Below are 14203 nucleotides of genomic sequence, written 5' to 3'. Positions count from 1 at the left end.
ACAGTTTGCAGAATTCATATCTCTTCTTGTGCTACTGTTACACTACTACTACATTTTAGCATTTAATGTTACCATTATGCTGCAAAAGTTACATACTGTAGACTCACTTTAAATGAAGAATCTTTTGAAACGTTTAGTTTCATGCACTGTTAGTAAGTACAACAAATAAGCTAATATTTTTTTCTTTAGTTATACCTAAATCAAATACAAGGTGATTTAATTCTAGTAATAAACATTGCAAGCAATAATTCTGTAATAGCTTGCCAAAGGTGGTCTCTTTCAACGTTGTCTGTTTATTGTATTACTGTATTTGTTTAGTTCTAACCTCCAGTATGTCCTCATCTTTAAAGGACATTTTGGGAAATACGTTATTTGCTTTCTTGCTGAGAGTTGAAAAGACTCTCTCTCATGTTTGTATGCTAAATATGAAGTTACAGAGAGCAACCGCTTAGTTTAGCACAGATAGGCTAGCTAATCAAAATCTGCCTACCAGCACCTCTTGAGCTTAGTAATTAACATGTTATCTTGTTGTCTAATCTGTAAGTGTAGAAAAATAACAATTCAGCCTGTGGTTGGTTATGTGCCGGACTATTTCTTGGCCAAGAGCCGTAACGTCCTGGAGTCTCCGCTAATTGCCTGGCAACTGCCCCATAACCCCTGTGAAACGTCAAATAGCTGTTTTTACGGTTGGCGAGATACAACATGTTATTAATGAGATTTAGTGCTGGTAGGTTAATTTTGTTAGCGGCTAGCGGTTTCCCCCTGTTTCCTATCTTTAAACTAAGCTGCTGGTTGAAGCCTTACTTAACGGACAGATATGAAATTAGTATCATTCTTCTCATCTTACTTTCCACATAAAGTGAACAAGCATATTTCCCAAAATATTTTAAGTCACACAGTGATTGATAAAGTATCCTGTAATCAAATTTATTCAAACTGGAACTGCAACACAAAAGCACTATACCCTAATCTAATACTAACTTCTGACATTTATAATGTACATACCTTTAATAAAGGGCTTTCTTTCAAATATTTGACCAGGAAAAGGTCAGGAGAATGGACTAAAGTGAATTTATCATTCATGTGCATGACAAACTTACCCATCCAAAGTCAATGACAGCCCATCCTCCAACAGACAGTAATATCTGTCTGGAACCTGTCATGAGACAAGCAGACAGCTGAGATCTGCACCCTAGACATCATTGGAAGTTAACCTCCTGCCTAAGGAGCTAACAGCTGAACCCGAGGTGTGAATTTGTGACATTCAAAGAGGTTCTCAAGTGGCATGTTAAGTTCCTGAAAAGGAAAAGACCTCTTACTATTAACCCAGTTAGCACCTTGTAATTTGTCACTTTCCTTGGACAGTAAAACCTGACAGGTATCTTAACCCTAAAGGAAGGTGACACTAGAAGGGTTATGAGGATAAAAACCTTTTGACTAAACAGTCAAATCTCTGGGCCTCTTTCAGTCATTTTCCCCAGTCTCAATTTGATGGATCTGTTTTCAGTCTTTTTTGCTATACTAATTTTTATTATGATAATTTATTAATTATTCCTGTTTACAGCTTTTTTGTGTTTTATATTTCTGATTGTCTTAGTTATCATACACTCTGACCCCATTTGTCTGTGAAAACTGAGTTATGTGAGTGAGTTATATTGACTAATGTCATAATAACATTTCCTAATTGCTATTGAGTGGCATTGATGATCCAGAATAAATGTTTTATGTATAATAACCATCTTCCAACCATCTTTTTTTATATAAAAAAGCAAACAATGGTTGGCGCCAGTTCATTCACAATCTTCATAGGTTAGTTATTCCTCTGTGTATGGCCTTTTATGTGTTTATTTATGTCCACTGAGACCTACACAAATATAAAACACCTGCCACAGAACAATGAGAGGGCAAGGTCTGGCAATCAAACCAACCTCACAAGTGTCAGCAAGAATCCAAGAAGTATTTCACAGGTTTATCTTTGTTCTCAAGGATAAAGAGGAGGAACAGTTGACAAGGCAGGCCAGAGGTTACGCATAGCTATTACTCTCACTTGTGAGAACGGAGCATTGTGACCTTGCCTTCGTCAGCAGGAGACAGGTGGATGTGCTCAAGTCACATGAATGAATTGAGGGATATGTGCATATGTTCCATGTCTTTTTCCCCTTGGGAATGTTGTCAATAACAAGCATGTTTAACATTGTCACTTGTGTTTTGTTGCAAACTATTCCAATACAATTTAGGGACTTCAACAATGTTCCTATAACACTGTAAAAATAATAGGAAGGGGTGGTTTAAAATAGAACAAAGGCTCTGAAATATACAATTGCTGACATGATGTCATCCCGCCAGCAGGTTGTCCTTATCTGGAACGCAAGAACAAATGGTTATGAGCCTTATAAGTCAAAGAGGTAAACACCTCCAGCTGAAATATCCAGATCATCTCATGGTTAATTTCTCTGCCTTCTAGGGTTGGACTGTGCCCTTTATAAAGAAGACTGGAGGCAAGAGGCAAGTTACTAGACAGCCTGAGGGTGAGTATTGTGGAAGAGATTTTTTATAGAGGAGTATATTCTTTATGACATCTTCTTGGTTTAACTGTAATATTTGTAAATTGTCGGGAAGTTTCTAAATGGTATTTCTTCTGTATAATGTGCCACAGATATAAAAAATCATCTTGCCGAAGGGGTGAAAACACAGGTAAGATGATTCTGATCTAAATCTACATTTTCATTTAAATGACAGCATTAACAATGAATTGCTGAATGTGTTTAAGTGCTCATTTAGACAAATGCTTAATCAATTTAATGAATAAATCTTGATTTGTACATGTAAAATCTATGTGAATTTATTAATTTGTACTGCAAAGGTTCCAAGATGAGCAGCGACGCCGTTATGGCAGAGTTTGGGACTGCCGCTTCCTTCCTGAGAAAGTCAGAGAAGGAGCGTCTGGAGGCCCAGACTCGCCCCTTCGACATAAAGAGGCAGTGTTTTGTGCCGGACCCTGAGTTTGAGTTTGTTAAAGCCACAGTCACCAGCAGAGATGGCGACAAAGTCACCGTTGAAACTGAGTTTGGAAAAGTAAGTGTGTCAGATATTTACACTGACGAATGGAAGTGAGAAAGTGGTTGTGACAAAGCAGTCAAACGAGATGATTAACTTATACCTTTGATGACTTTTACAACAATCTAAATGAAGATATTCCCTGTGGTAAATCATTTCAGACTGTAATCCATAAGGAGGCTGATATCCACCCTCAGAACCCGCCAAAGTTCGATAAAATTGAAGACATGGCGATGTTCACCTTCCTCCATGAGCCTGCTGTGCTGTTTAACCTCAAAGAGCGTTACGCAGCATGGATGATCTACGTGAGTAATGACCACGTATATCTACTGATCTTTCCACTGTATGAAATCTTTAGTTCAATAAAAAAGTTGTTGTTGTTTTATGTATCTTTGTCCACAGACTTACTCAGGGCTGTTCTGTGTGACTGTCAACCCCTACAAGTGGCTGCCAGTGTACGATCAGTCTGTGGTCAACGCGTATAGAGGAAAGAAGAGGAGTGAAGCTCCTCCTCACATCTACTCCATTTCTGACAACGCCTACCAGTACATGCTGGCAGGTATGTTCAGATCTTTGTTTACATCATCTCTAACACAGCACTTTGTAATCTGAACGCTGAACATTGTCTTAAATCTTGCAGACAGAGAAAACCAGTCTATCCTTATTACGTAAGTAATTCATAAGTCATATCTGATTCCAATTTGAAGAGCAGAGTTCATGTTTTGTCTTCATGACATGTTTAGTTCACATGTTTGTTTTCATTCTCAGTGGAGAATCTGGTGCAGGAAAGACTGTGAACACCAAGAGAGTTATCCAGTACTTTGCCAGCATTGCAGCTGTTTCTGGCAAGAAGGATGCTGCTCAGGAGAAAAAGGTTGGTTTAAAACAGTGGCATTATGAGTATACTATGATATACATAATTTTGACCTATGACATAGTTTTGACCTTTGTGGCCTAAATTTTGGCATCCATTAAATCCACAGGGCACCCTGGAGGATCAAATCATCCAGGCCAATCCTGCCCTGGAGGCCTTTGGAAACGCCAAGACCATCAGAAATGACAACTCCTCCAGATTTGTAAGTTTGGTCACTTCAAAGAGTACATGTGCAGATATACCTGTGTTATGTTGACAACTTCTAAACAACATTTTCTCATTACAGGGTAAATTCATTCGAATCCATTTTGGAGTCAGTGGGAAACTGTCTTCAGCTGATATTGAAACATGTAAGTACACAGTATATAAATAATTTAAAGTTAGGAAAAGGGTTCTCATAGGTCAGGAATATAACTTAGTACCAATATGTTATATGTTGTCAGATCTGCTGGAGAAATCCCGTGTCACCTATCAGCTTAAGGCTGAAAGAGACTACCACATCTTCTACCAGATTCTGTCCCAAAAGAAACCAGAACTGCTGGGTGAGAACCATCTATTCATTTGTTAAATGCAACTGACACATGAGGCTCACTGAAAGAGATCATATATTATAACAACATTTCTTTTATTTTTCAGAGATGCTGCTTATTACAAGCAACCCCTACGACTATGCATTCATCTCCCAAGGAGAGATCACTGTCACATCAATTAATGATGCTGAAGAGTTAATGGCAACTGATGTAAGGAATATGAATATGCAGTACAGTATTGTATTTATTTAAATTACATTGAGGTAACCTACAACAATGGCTTGGATTTAATTTATAATTGGGATGTACAATTATATTTTGTTAAAGGAAGCATTTGATGTCCTGGGCTTCACCCAAGAGGAGAAGAACAGCATCTACAAGCTGACCGGAGCCATCATGCACTTTGGCAACATGAAGTTCAAGCAGAAGCAGAGAGAGGAGCAAGCAGAGGCTGATGGCACTGAAGGTAAATACCACTTCCAAAATACTGACCACTGCAAAAACTGTACAATTCATGAAATCTTTATCACATATAAATGATACAATTGCACTGTTTCAGATTTGGACAAAGTTGCATATCTGTTGGGCTTGAACTCTGCTGACATGCTGAAGGGCCTGTGCCACCCAAGGGTCAAGGTCGGAAATGAGTGGGTCACCAAAGGTCAGAATGTTCAGCAGGTGAGTCTCCATACAAAGAGTTGTTTTTCTGGTGGAGCATTGGTAATGTAGAAAAGTATAATGCTAAAATATTAAAGCGCATGATCAATTCTTTTTTAATAAAAATAGGTGTACTACTCTATTGGTGCACTGTCCAAGTCAGTGTACGAGAAAATGTTCTTGTGGATGGTGGTGAGAATCAACCAATCCCTGGATACCAAGCAACCTCGCCAATACTTCATCGGTGTGCTAGACATTGCTGGATTTGAGATCTTTGATGTGAGTGTCAGAGATTAAATGGCCATGCTGCATGAAATCAACTGTATCTTTGAAAGGAAGAACAGTGAAACAGGAAAACTATAATCTTCTCTCTCAAATGTTTTGTCAAACACACAGTTCAACACCTTTGAGCAACTGTGCATCAACTACACTAATGAGAAGCTGCAGCAATTCTTCAACCACCACATGTTTGTGCTGGAACAAGAAGAGTACAAGAAAGAGGGGATCGTGTGGGAGTTCATTGACTTTGGTATGGACTTGGCAGCCTGCATTGAACTCATTGAAAAGGTTGGTGCAGAGTTAAATTTGATTTCAGAATTCATGTAACAATTGTAAGCTATTCTTTGTGACAGGTTTACATTCAATTAATTCTAATCAATTCCTTCCTTAAGCCCATGGGCATCATGTCCATCCTTGAAGAGGAGTGCATGTTCCCCAAAGCCAGTGATGCAACATTTAAAGCCAAACTATATGACAACCATCTGGGTAAAAGTCCCAATTTCCAAAAGCCCAGGGTTGTTAAGGGGAAACCAGAGGCTCATTTCTCCCTGGTTCACTATGCTGGTGTTGTTGATTACAACATTGGTAACTGGCTTGTGAAGAACAAGGACCCACTGAATGAGACTGTGGTGGGACTCTTCCAGAAGTCCACTCTCAAAGTGTTGGCAAATCTTTTCATTGGCTACGCTGGAGCAGATTCAGGTAAATTTATACTGTAACATTTTTGTAATATTAAAACATTTAAAATACTTTAAAACCTCTTGATAAATCTGGATATGAAAATCTTAATGATGAACTTTTTATTCAGCCCAGGATGCAGGAGGCAAGGGAGGAAAGGGTGGAAAGAAGAAAGGTTCTTCCTTCCAGACTGTGTCTGCATTGCACAGGGTGAATGAACGTTACATTTTTACACCTGTTATTGGTTTGTCTTTGAAGAGAAAAAATGACTAACACTGTCACTACACCTTTGTATATAATTAATGTTTTTTGACTATAACAGGAAAACTTGAACAAACTGATGACTAACCTCAGGTCAACTCACCCCCACTTTGTACGCTGCATCATCCCCAATGAGACCAAGACTCCTGGGGCGATGGAGAATCCTCTGGTCATGCACCAGCTGCGCTGTAACGGTGTGCTGGAAGGCATCAGGATCTGCAGGAAGGGATTCCCCAACAGGGTCCAGTATGGAGACTTCAAACAAAGGTACTGTAAATGCAAAAGTAAGAAAAAAATCTCCAATACCACTATGGTCAAAATATTATGGTCTTATGGTTTTTGTATATTTGTCCTTCTTTCAGATACCGTATCCTGAACCCTAATGCTATCCCTGAGGGACAGTTCATTGACAACAAGAAAGCAGCGGAAAAACTGCTTGGCTCTCTGGATATCGACCACGAGCAGTATAAACTAGGACACACAAAGGTAAAGCATTAATTTAAGTTTTGAAAACATAAAAAATACTTATTCAAAGGCAATGAGATTAATGTTTTCTGTATCTTTACTAGGTGTTCTTCAAAGCTGGTCTGCTGGGTGTTCTTGAGGAGATGAGAGATGATCGTCTCGCTCTCATCATCACTGGAATTCAAGCGAGATCCAGAGGACTACTCGCCAGGATTGAGTTCCAGAAAATTGTTGAGCGCAGGTTGGTATATTGCTTTTACCATTTACTGTAAAAAATGACTAAGAGTCTACAGCCATGCTAGCAGCTCTGTGAGGCTATACTTAGGCACAGCAGTGCTTTGAGCTAAATGTTAATGTCAGCATAATAACATGCTCACAATGTCAAAGCTAACATGGGAATATTGACAATGTTCACCATCTTAGTTTACCATTTTGGCATGTTAATATTTGCTACTCAGCACTAAACACAAAATTGTGATGGGAATATCATTAGTTTTGCAGGTATTTCGTCATAAAAAATATTGGACAAACTGCAATTCTGACCTGATGATGGTGGTAGATTTAAAGTCAGGGGATCACCAAAGTTTTTAGAATTTATCTTCTGGTAACAATGAATGTCTGTACCAAATTTCATGACAATCGATCCAATAGTTGTTGACACTTTTAACCACAAATGTCAACCTTACAGTGGCACTAGAAGGAAAGTCAGCTGATCACTAAAGAGAGTAGGCTGCATCCTCTGGGGATCATGTCTGTACAAAATTTCATCGAAATCCATCCAATAGTTCTTGAGATATTTGTCTGGACTGACCGACAGACCGACATTGCCATCCCTAGAACCATGCTGCCAGCATTGCTAAAAAGATAAGGTACTGGAAATGTACAGGAAAATTTATTCAATTGATATTGTCTGCAGGGATGCCTTACTGGTGATCCAGTGGAATGTGCGTGCCTTCATGGGTGTCAAGAATTGGCCCTGGATGAAGATGTACTTCAAGATCAAACCTCTGCTGAAATCAGCTGAGACTGAGAAGGAGATGGCAAACATGAAGGAGGAGTTTACGAAGCTCAAAGAGGCTTATGCTAAATCTGAGGCTCGCAGGAAAGAGCTGGAGGAAAAAATGGTGACCCTTCTCCAAGAGAAGAACGACCTGCAGCTCCAAGTCCAATCTGTAAGATCACTCATTTAGTTTACCTTAAACTTACAGCGCTATATTTGCGAAAATGTGATGAGTAAGAAAATTTGTATGCAAATCTACTGTATGCAGGAGCAAGACAATCTTACGGATGCTGAGGAGCGCTGTGAGGGTCTGATCAAGAGTAAGATCCAGCTTGAGGCCAAAGCCAAAGAGCTTACAGAGAGGCTGGAAGATGAAGAGGAGATGAATGCAGAGCTGACTGCCAAGAAGAGGAAGCTGGAGGATGAGTGTTCAGAACTCAAGAAGGACATCGATGATCTGGAGCTGACTCTGGCTAAAGTGGAAAAGGAAAAGCATGCCACAGAGAATAAGGTAACAAAATATTTAAAAAATATTTAACAATATATTTATTTTTGTGTTGATAGAACATATTTTTGACCAGATGAGATGTACTAACTAGAAAATAATTTAGGTTAAAAACCTGACTGAAGAGATGGCTGCTTTGGATGAAATCATTGCAAAGCTCACCAAAGAGAAGAAAGCTCTTCAGGAGGCTCATCAGCAAACACTGGACGACCTGCAGAGTGAGGAGGACAAAGTCAACACTCTGACCAAGGCCAAAGCCAAGCTGGAGCAGCAAGTTGATGACGTAAGTACAAAGTTATATACATTCATTAGAATATAGACTTAATAGCTCTATTGTATAAGGTATTATGTAATAAATCTGTTATTCTATGCTTTCAAATAGCTTGAAGGTTCTCTAGAACAAGAGAAAAAGGTTAGGATGGATCTTGAGAGAGCGAAGAGAAAGCTGGAAGGAGATCTGAAGTTGAGTCAGGAGAGCCTAATGGACCTGGAGAATGACAAGCAGCAACTTGAAGAGAAGCTAAAGAAGTAAGTTTCCTCTCCCAATTCAGTTCAATATTCCAGGAATTATGGCAATATTGAATTATTCTGCACATCACAATTTACATCCAATGCCAATATTCAGAGCCAGAGAGGTAGCCAGGAAGTGCCGTCTATGTATCAAGGCAGATAGTAAGGTTGGGGTGGTGGATGGATGTTTAACACATCTGACTTTCATGCAAGAGACTAAAAATTGTGCCTCGTCACAGACCTATTGTTAATGTTCACCTTTTTGTCAACCCTAACCACAAGATTAGTTGTCTAACCTTAACCAGAGTTTATTTGCCATAACCACAATCATTCCTTCACCTTAACCATTCAATAGTAATAGACTAAGGGAAGCAAGAATTTAAAAAAACATCCCACTGAACGTAATCTGGGGTTTTCCAGATTCATCCAATATTGACATTCTTGTCTGGCAATAGGGTTGCCCAATCATATGTAAGCAAATTCTCACTTAGGAAAAACTTTCTAAAGATATGCTTTTCTCTTGACAGGAAGGACTTTGAGATAAGCCAGCTTCTCAGCAAGATTGAGGATGAACAAGCACTGGCAGCCCAACTTCAGAAGAAACTGAAAGAGTTACAGGTCAACTGACATTAACACAGCCATTTATCAAAGACATTGTTCTGCTTTTTACTTGGCACTCTTTAATGGGAATTGTACATCTTAGGCCCGAATTGAAGAGCTGGAGGAAGAGCTGGAAGCAGAGCGAGCTGCCCGAGCCAAGGTGGAAAAACAGAGGGCTGACTTGGCCAGGGAGCTGGAGGAGATCAGTGAGAGGCTGGAGGAGGCCGGAGGAGCCACTGCTGCCCAGATCGAGATGAACAAGAAGAGAGAGGCTGAGTTTCAGAAGATGCGCAGAGACCTTGAAGAGGCCACTCTGCAGCATGAAGCCACTGCTGCTACACTGAGAAAGAAGAACGCAGACAGTATGGCTGACCTGGGAGAGCAGATTGACAACCTGCAAAGAGTCAAACAGAAGCTGGAGAAAGAGAAGAGCGAGCTCAGACTGGAGCTGGATGATGTGGTGTCCAACATGGAGCAGATTGTCAAGTCCAAAGTGAGTACAACGAACAAATTACCCCAGCATGCTAGGCTGGTGCCGGTTTTATTCCATAGTTAAAGATGTATGAATGAAAGAGTTTCTAAACATGAAAGCAAATTGTCTTATTATTGTCTTAATGACTTCTTTTACTTTCAGTCAAACTTGGAGAAAATGTGTCGCACTCTTGAAGATCAAATGAGTGAATTGAGGACTAAGACTGATGAAAGCCAGCGTATCATTAATGATTTCACCATGCAGAAAGCAAAGCTTCAAACTGAGAATGGTAAGAAAAATCTATAAATGTTTGAAATTGAATACATAATATTTAAGATAAGAGGAACATTTTCTTCCTTAACAAAAGGTGAGATTGGCAGACAGCTAGAGGAGAAGGACTCCTTGGTCTCTCAGCTGACCAGAGGGAAGCAGTCTTCCACTCAGCAGATTGAAGACCTCAAGAGACAACTAGAAGAGGAAGTCAAGGTATCTCAAATTACCGTGAATGCAGTTTCCTGATAGACATTACATTATTTAACAGTATGTTTATGCTTATATTATACTATCACCTTACAGGCAAAGAATGCACTTGCCCATGCAGTGCAATCTTCTCGCCATGACTGTGACTTGTTGAGGGAGCAGTATGAGGAGGAGCAGGAGGCCAAAGCTGAGCTCCAACGCAGCATGTCCAAGGCAAACTCTGAGGTGGCTCAGTGGAGAACCAAGTACGAAACTGATGCCATCCAGAGAACGGAGGAGCTGGAAGACGCAAAGTAAGAACAGTTGCCTTCTCTTCAACAGCACAGACATGATTTTGAGAAGGCCTGAGAATTATTGTAACATGTCATTGTCAAATAGGAAGAAACTAGCCCAGCGTCTGCAGGATGCAGAAGAAGCTGTGGAAGCTGTTAACGCTAAATGTTCATCCCTGGAGAAAACCAAACACAGGCTTCAGGGTGAGATTGAAGATCTCATGGTGGATGTGGAGAGATCTAATGCTGCTGCTGCAGCTCTGGACAAGAAACAAAGAAACTTTGACAAGGTAATGGGAGAAAGAAAAAACTGCACTTAAGAGAATTGTGAATGGATGAATTAATACTAAGTAATCTAATAGTGAATATCATTTAACCAGGTCCTTGCTGAGTGGAAGCAGAAGTATGAGGAGTCCCAGACTGAGCTGGAAAGTTCCCTGAAAGAAGCTCGTTCTCTCAGCACTGAGCTCTTCAAACTGAAAAACTCTTATGAAGAATCTCTGGATCATCTGGAGACCATGAAACGAGAAAACAAGAATCTTCAAGGTCTGAGGAAAAAAAACATGCTTCTTGTGGATTTTGTGATCCTGATGGGGCTAAGCTAAACCAATCATACAGTATAATGTATATAATGTTCTTTTGATGACAGAGGAAATTTCTGACCTGACTGAGCAACTTGGTGAGGGAGGAAAGAGCATCCACGAGCTGGAGAAGATCCGTAAACAGCTGGAGCAGGAGAAGGCTGAGATACAAGCTGCTCTGGAGGAAGCTGAGGTGAGAGTTCATAAATATATTTTGTTATAGCTTTCTGCTTATTCTTAAAGAATATGCATATCAATAGAAAAGACTGTTCTTACAGGGCTCTCTGGAGCATGAAGAGGGTAAGATCCTCCGAGCACAGCTTGAGTTAAACCAGATGAAGGCTGAAATTGAGCGGAAGCTGGCTGAGAAGGATGAAGAGTTGGAGCAGGCCAAGCGTAACCATCAGAGAGTAGTGGACACTCTGCAGAGCTCCCTGGAGGCTGAGACTCGCAGCAGAAATGAGGCTCTCAGGGTGAAAAAGAAGATGGAGGGAGATCTCAATGAGATGGAGATCCAGCTGAGCCAGGCCAACAGGCAGGCAGCAGAGGCTCAAAAGCAACTCAAGGGAGTCCATGCTCATCTGAAGGTAAGTCCGTAAGTCCTACCAATGATGGGAGTATGTTTGTGGATTGTTTTCTTTGTCCTTTTAATCATAGAAAGAATGTTATTATTGTTCTTGACAGGACTCGCAGCTGCAGCTGGATGATGCTCTTCGTGCCAATGATGATCTAAAGGAGAACATTGCTATTGTGGAGAGACGTAACAACCTGCTGCAGGCTGAACTTGATGAGCTGAGGTCTGTGGTGGAGCAGACTGAGAGAGCTCGTAAACTGGCAGAGCAAGAACTGCTGGATGTCAGTGAGAGAGTTCAGCTGCTGCACTCCCAGGTATGTCTGAATCTGTAATCACTATACAGTATAACAATATACCAATATGTCCAAGTTATTTATGTTTCCACAAGTGTTCACTGTGAAACAATTCTGTGCAGAACACCAGCCTGCTGAACCAGAAGAAGAAGCTGGAGGGAGACACAACCCAGCTTCAGAGTGAGGTGGAGGAGGCAGTGCAGGAGTGCAGAAATGCTGAGGAGAAGGCGAAGAAGGCCATTACTGATGCTGCCATGATGGCAGAGGAGCTGAAGAAGGAGCAGGACACCAGCGCTCACCTGGAGCGTATGAAGAAAAACATGGAACAAACCATCAAAGACCTGCAGCACCGTCTGGATGAAGCTGAGCAAATAGCCATGAAAGGTGGCAAGAAGCAGATCCAGAAGCTGGAGGCCAGGGTGAGTGACAATGATTTATTCAGATGTGGATATGGTGCTTGGATTCTGTGACACTGTGACGTTGTTTTCGTAGGTGAGGGAGCTGGAAGCTGAGGTGGAAACTGAGCAAAAGAAGGGCGGTGACTCTGTGAAAGGAGTCCGTAAATATGAGAGACGCGTCAAGGAGCTTACCTATCAGGTATATTGTAATTATATACTGTAATCAACTTCAGTCCATTCATATTCTTTCCCTGTTTCAGTTGTAAAAAGCAATGCGTGACTCTGCTTATTCAACTCTGAAGACTGAAGAGGACCGGAAGAATCTGGCCCGTCTGCAGGACCTGGTAGACAAACTGCAGCTGAAGGTCAAATCTTACAAGAGGGCTGCAGAGGAGGCTGTAAGTACAGGTGTATTCTGAAATTCCAGATGGATATCTTGCTCCCATACTTTAAATACTTAATCAAAACAATTACTTAACAGGAGGAACAAGCCAACAGCAATCTGACCAAGCTCCGTAAACTGCAACATGAACTGGATGAGGCGGAGGAGAGGGCCGACATTGCTGAGTCGCAGGTCAATAAGATGAGAGCCAAAAGCCGTGATGCCGGATCCAAGGTCAGTGATGCAACAGCATCTGACATATTTCTGTGTTTTTTTTCCCCCACTTGTTACTGATGAACAAAACAACGTGGACTTTATTATAGCATACATGCAGTATATCTATTACTTTTTTGCATGCAGTAAGAATACTGTTAATGAAATTATTGCACACCTAATTATTGTCATTCATTGTCTCACACAGAAGGGACATGATGAAGAGTGAAGCTCTCAGTTGGAACCTCCAAAGACTCTGCATTAAAGTGCCTTAAAACTCTAACCAAGCAAACTAATAAAAAAATAAAAGCATATCAAGAATCTACATCTTTCTGTTGTCTTCAGTCGTTTCTACAACTAAACACTGTTTTGTTAAAGGCACTGTCTGTAGAATTTGGTGCACCCAGGAGGGGAAAAAAACATGAAGAGGAGTCTTCATGTTCTTCCTCCATATACTTGAAACTATTAATTGCCCAAAAAGGAAAATTTGAGTGTGAATGTGCTTTTCTGCCTGAAAGTAGCCACTTGTAATGACAAACCAACAGATAATTATGACCGTCTGCAATCCCTCTCAGTTTTACGGAGGTTTATAGCCATGCTGGGGCTGGACTGAAATATCTCAACAACCACTGGATCGAGTGCAATGACATTTTGTACATTTGTATATCCCTTATCCACCTGCACATCATCAGGTCAAAATTGAATATACTTTGGTTTATGACCAGATACTTGCAAAACTAATGACATCAGTCTCAGTTTGTTTTTAGATCTCATTAGCAAATGTTAGCATGCAAACAGGCTAAATTTAGATGTTTTATATTACGTGCTAAATGTCAGCATATTAGCATTACCACAGGCAGGAATGATTTCCTGTGGTGCTCTGTGGTGCATTTTGGGGGATGAGTCTTCCGCTGAAGGTACTCCTTTGTTTGACCAGCACGTCATGGAGTGGGTGGGAGACATTGTCCAAGATGGCATGTAGTTTGGCCAGCATCCTCCTCTCTGACACCACAGACAGAGAGTCCAGCTCCACCCCCACAATGTCTCAGGCCTTACGGAGCAGTTTGCTGAGCCTGTTAGCGTCCGCTACCCTCAACCTGCTGCCCCAGCATGCAACAGCAT

General features: G+C 40.8%; 1 protein-coding gene across 1 annotated transcript; it reads left to right on the top strand.

Moving 5' to 3' along the window:
* The first annotated feature begins 2656 nt into the window (after nt 1-2656).
* LOC122866877 (myosin-6-like) lies at nt 2657-13406 on the top strand. Its single transcript, XM_044177079.1, has 38 exons — nt 2657-2694; nt 2864-3075; nt 3219-3362; nt 3460-3616; nt 3698-3725; nt 3826-3931; nt 4041-4133; nt 4218-4281; nt 4375-4473; nt 4568-4671; nt 4789-4927; nt 5021-5139; nt 5248-5397; nt 5515-5685; nt 5790-6099; nt 6206-6285; nt 6398-6603; nt 6699-6822; nt 6906-7042; nt 7718-7973; nt 8070-8312; nt 8413-8589; nt 8689-8834; nt 9344-9434; nt 9520-9909; nt 10051-10177; nt 10256-10374; nt 10465-10661; nt 10747-10930; nt 11021-11186; nt 11290-11414; nt 11500-11808; nt 11906-12109; nt 12211-12507; nt 12581-12685; nt 12789-12884; nt 12968-13102; nt 13290-13406. Exons 2-38 carry the CDS (start codon nt 2872-2874, stop codon nt 13308-13310), a joined length of 5823 nt encoding a protein of 1940 aa, XP_044033014.1. The 5' UTR covers nt 2657-2694; nt 2864-2871; the 3' UTR covers nt 13311-13406.
* Nucleotides 13407-14203: the final 797 nt, after the last annotated feature.

The sequence above is a fragment of the Siniperca chuatsi genome, linkage group LG19 (assembly GCF_020085105.1).
Source record: "Siniperca chuatsi isolate FFG_IHB_CAS linkage group LG19, ASM2008510v1, whole genome shotgun sequence".
NCBI lineage: Eukaryota > Metazoa > Chordata > Actinopteri > Centrarchiformes > Sinipercidae > Siniperca > Siniperca chuatsi.
Note: the sequence above shows the minus strand (reverse complement) of the source record. Positions and strands in the feature narration are given on the sequence as shown.

Excerpts from the sequence above, each read along its gene's own strand:
- LOC122866877 (XM_044177079.1), top strand. The coding sequence starts at position 2,872 with ATGAGCAGCGACGCCGTTATGGCAGAGTTTGGGACTGCCGCTTCCTTC. Across the intron at positions 4,672-4,788 it reads AAGAGTTAATGGCAACTGAT|GAAGCATTTGATGTCCTGGG; the intron begins GTAAGGAATATG and ends ATTTTGTTAAAG. Across the intron at positions 11,809-11,905 it reads GAGTCCATGCTCATCTGAAG|GACTCGCAGCTGCAGCTGGA; the intron begins GTAAGTCCGTAA and ends TGTTCTTGACAG.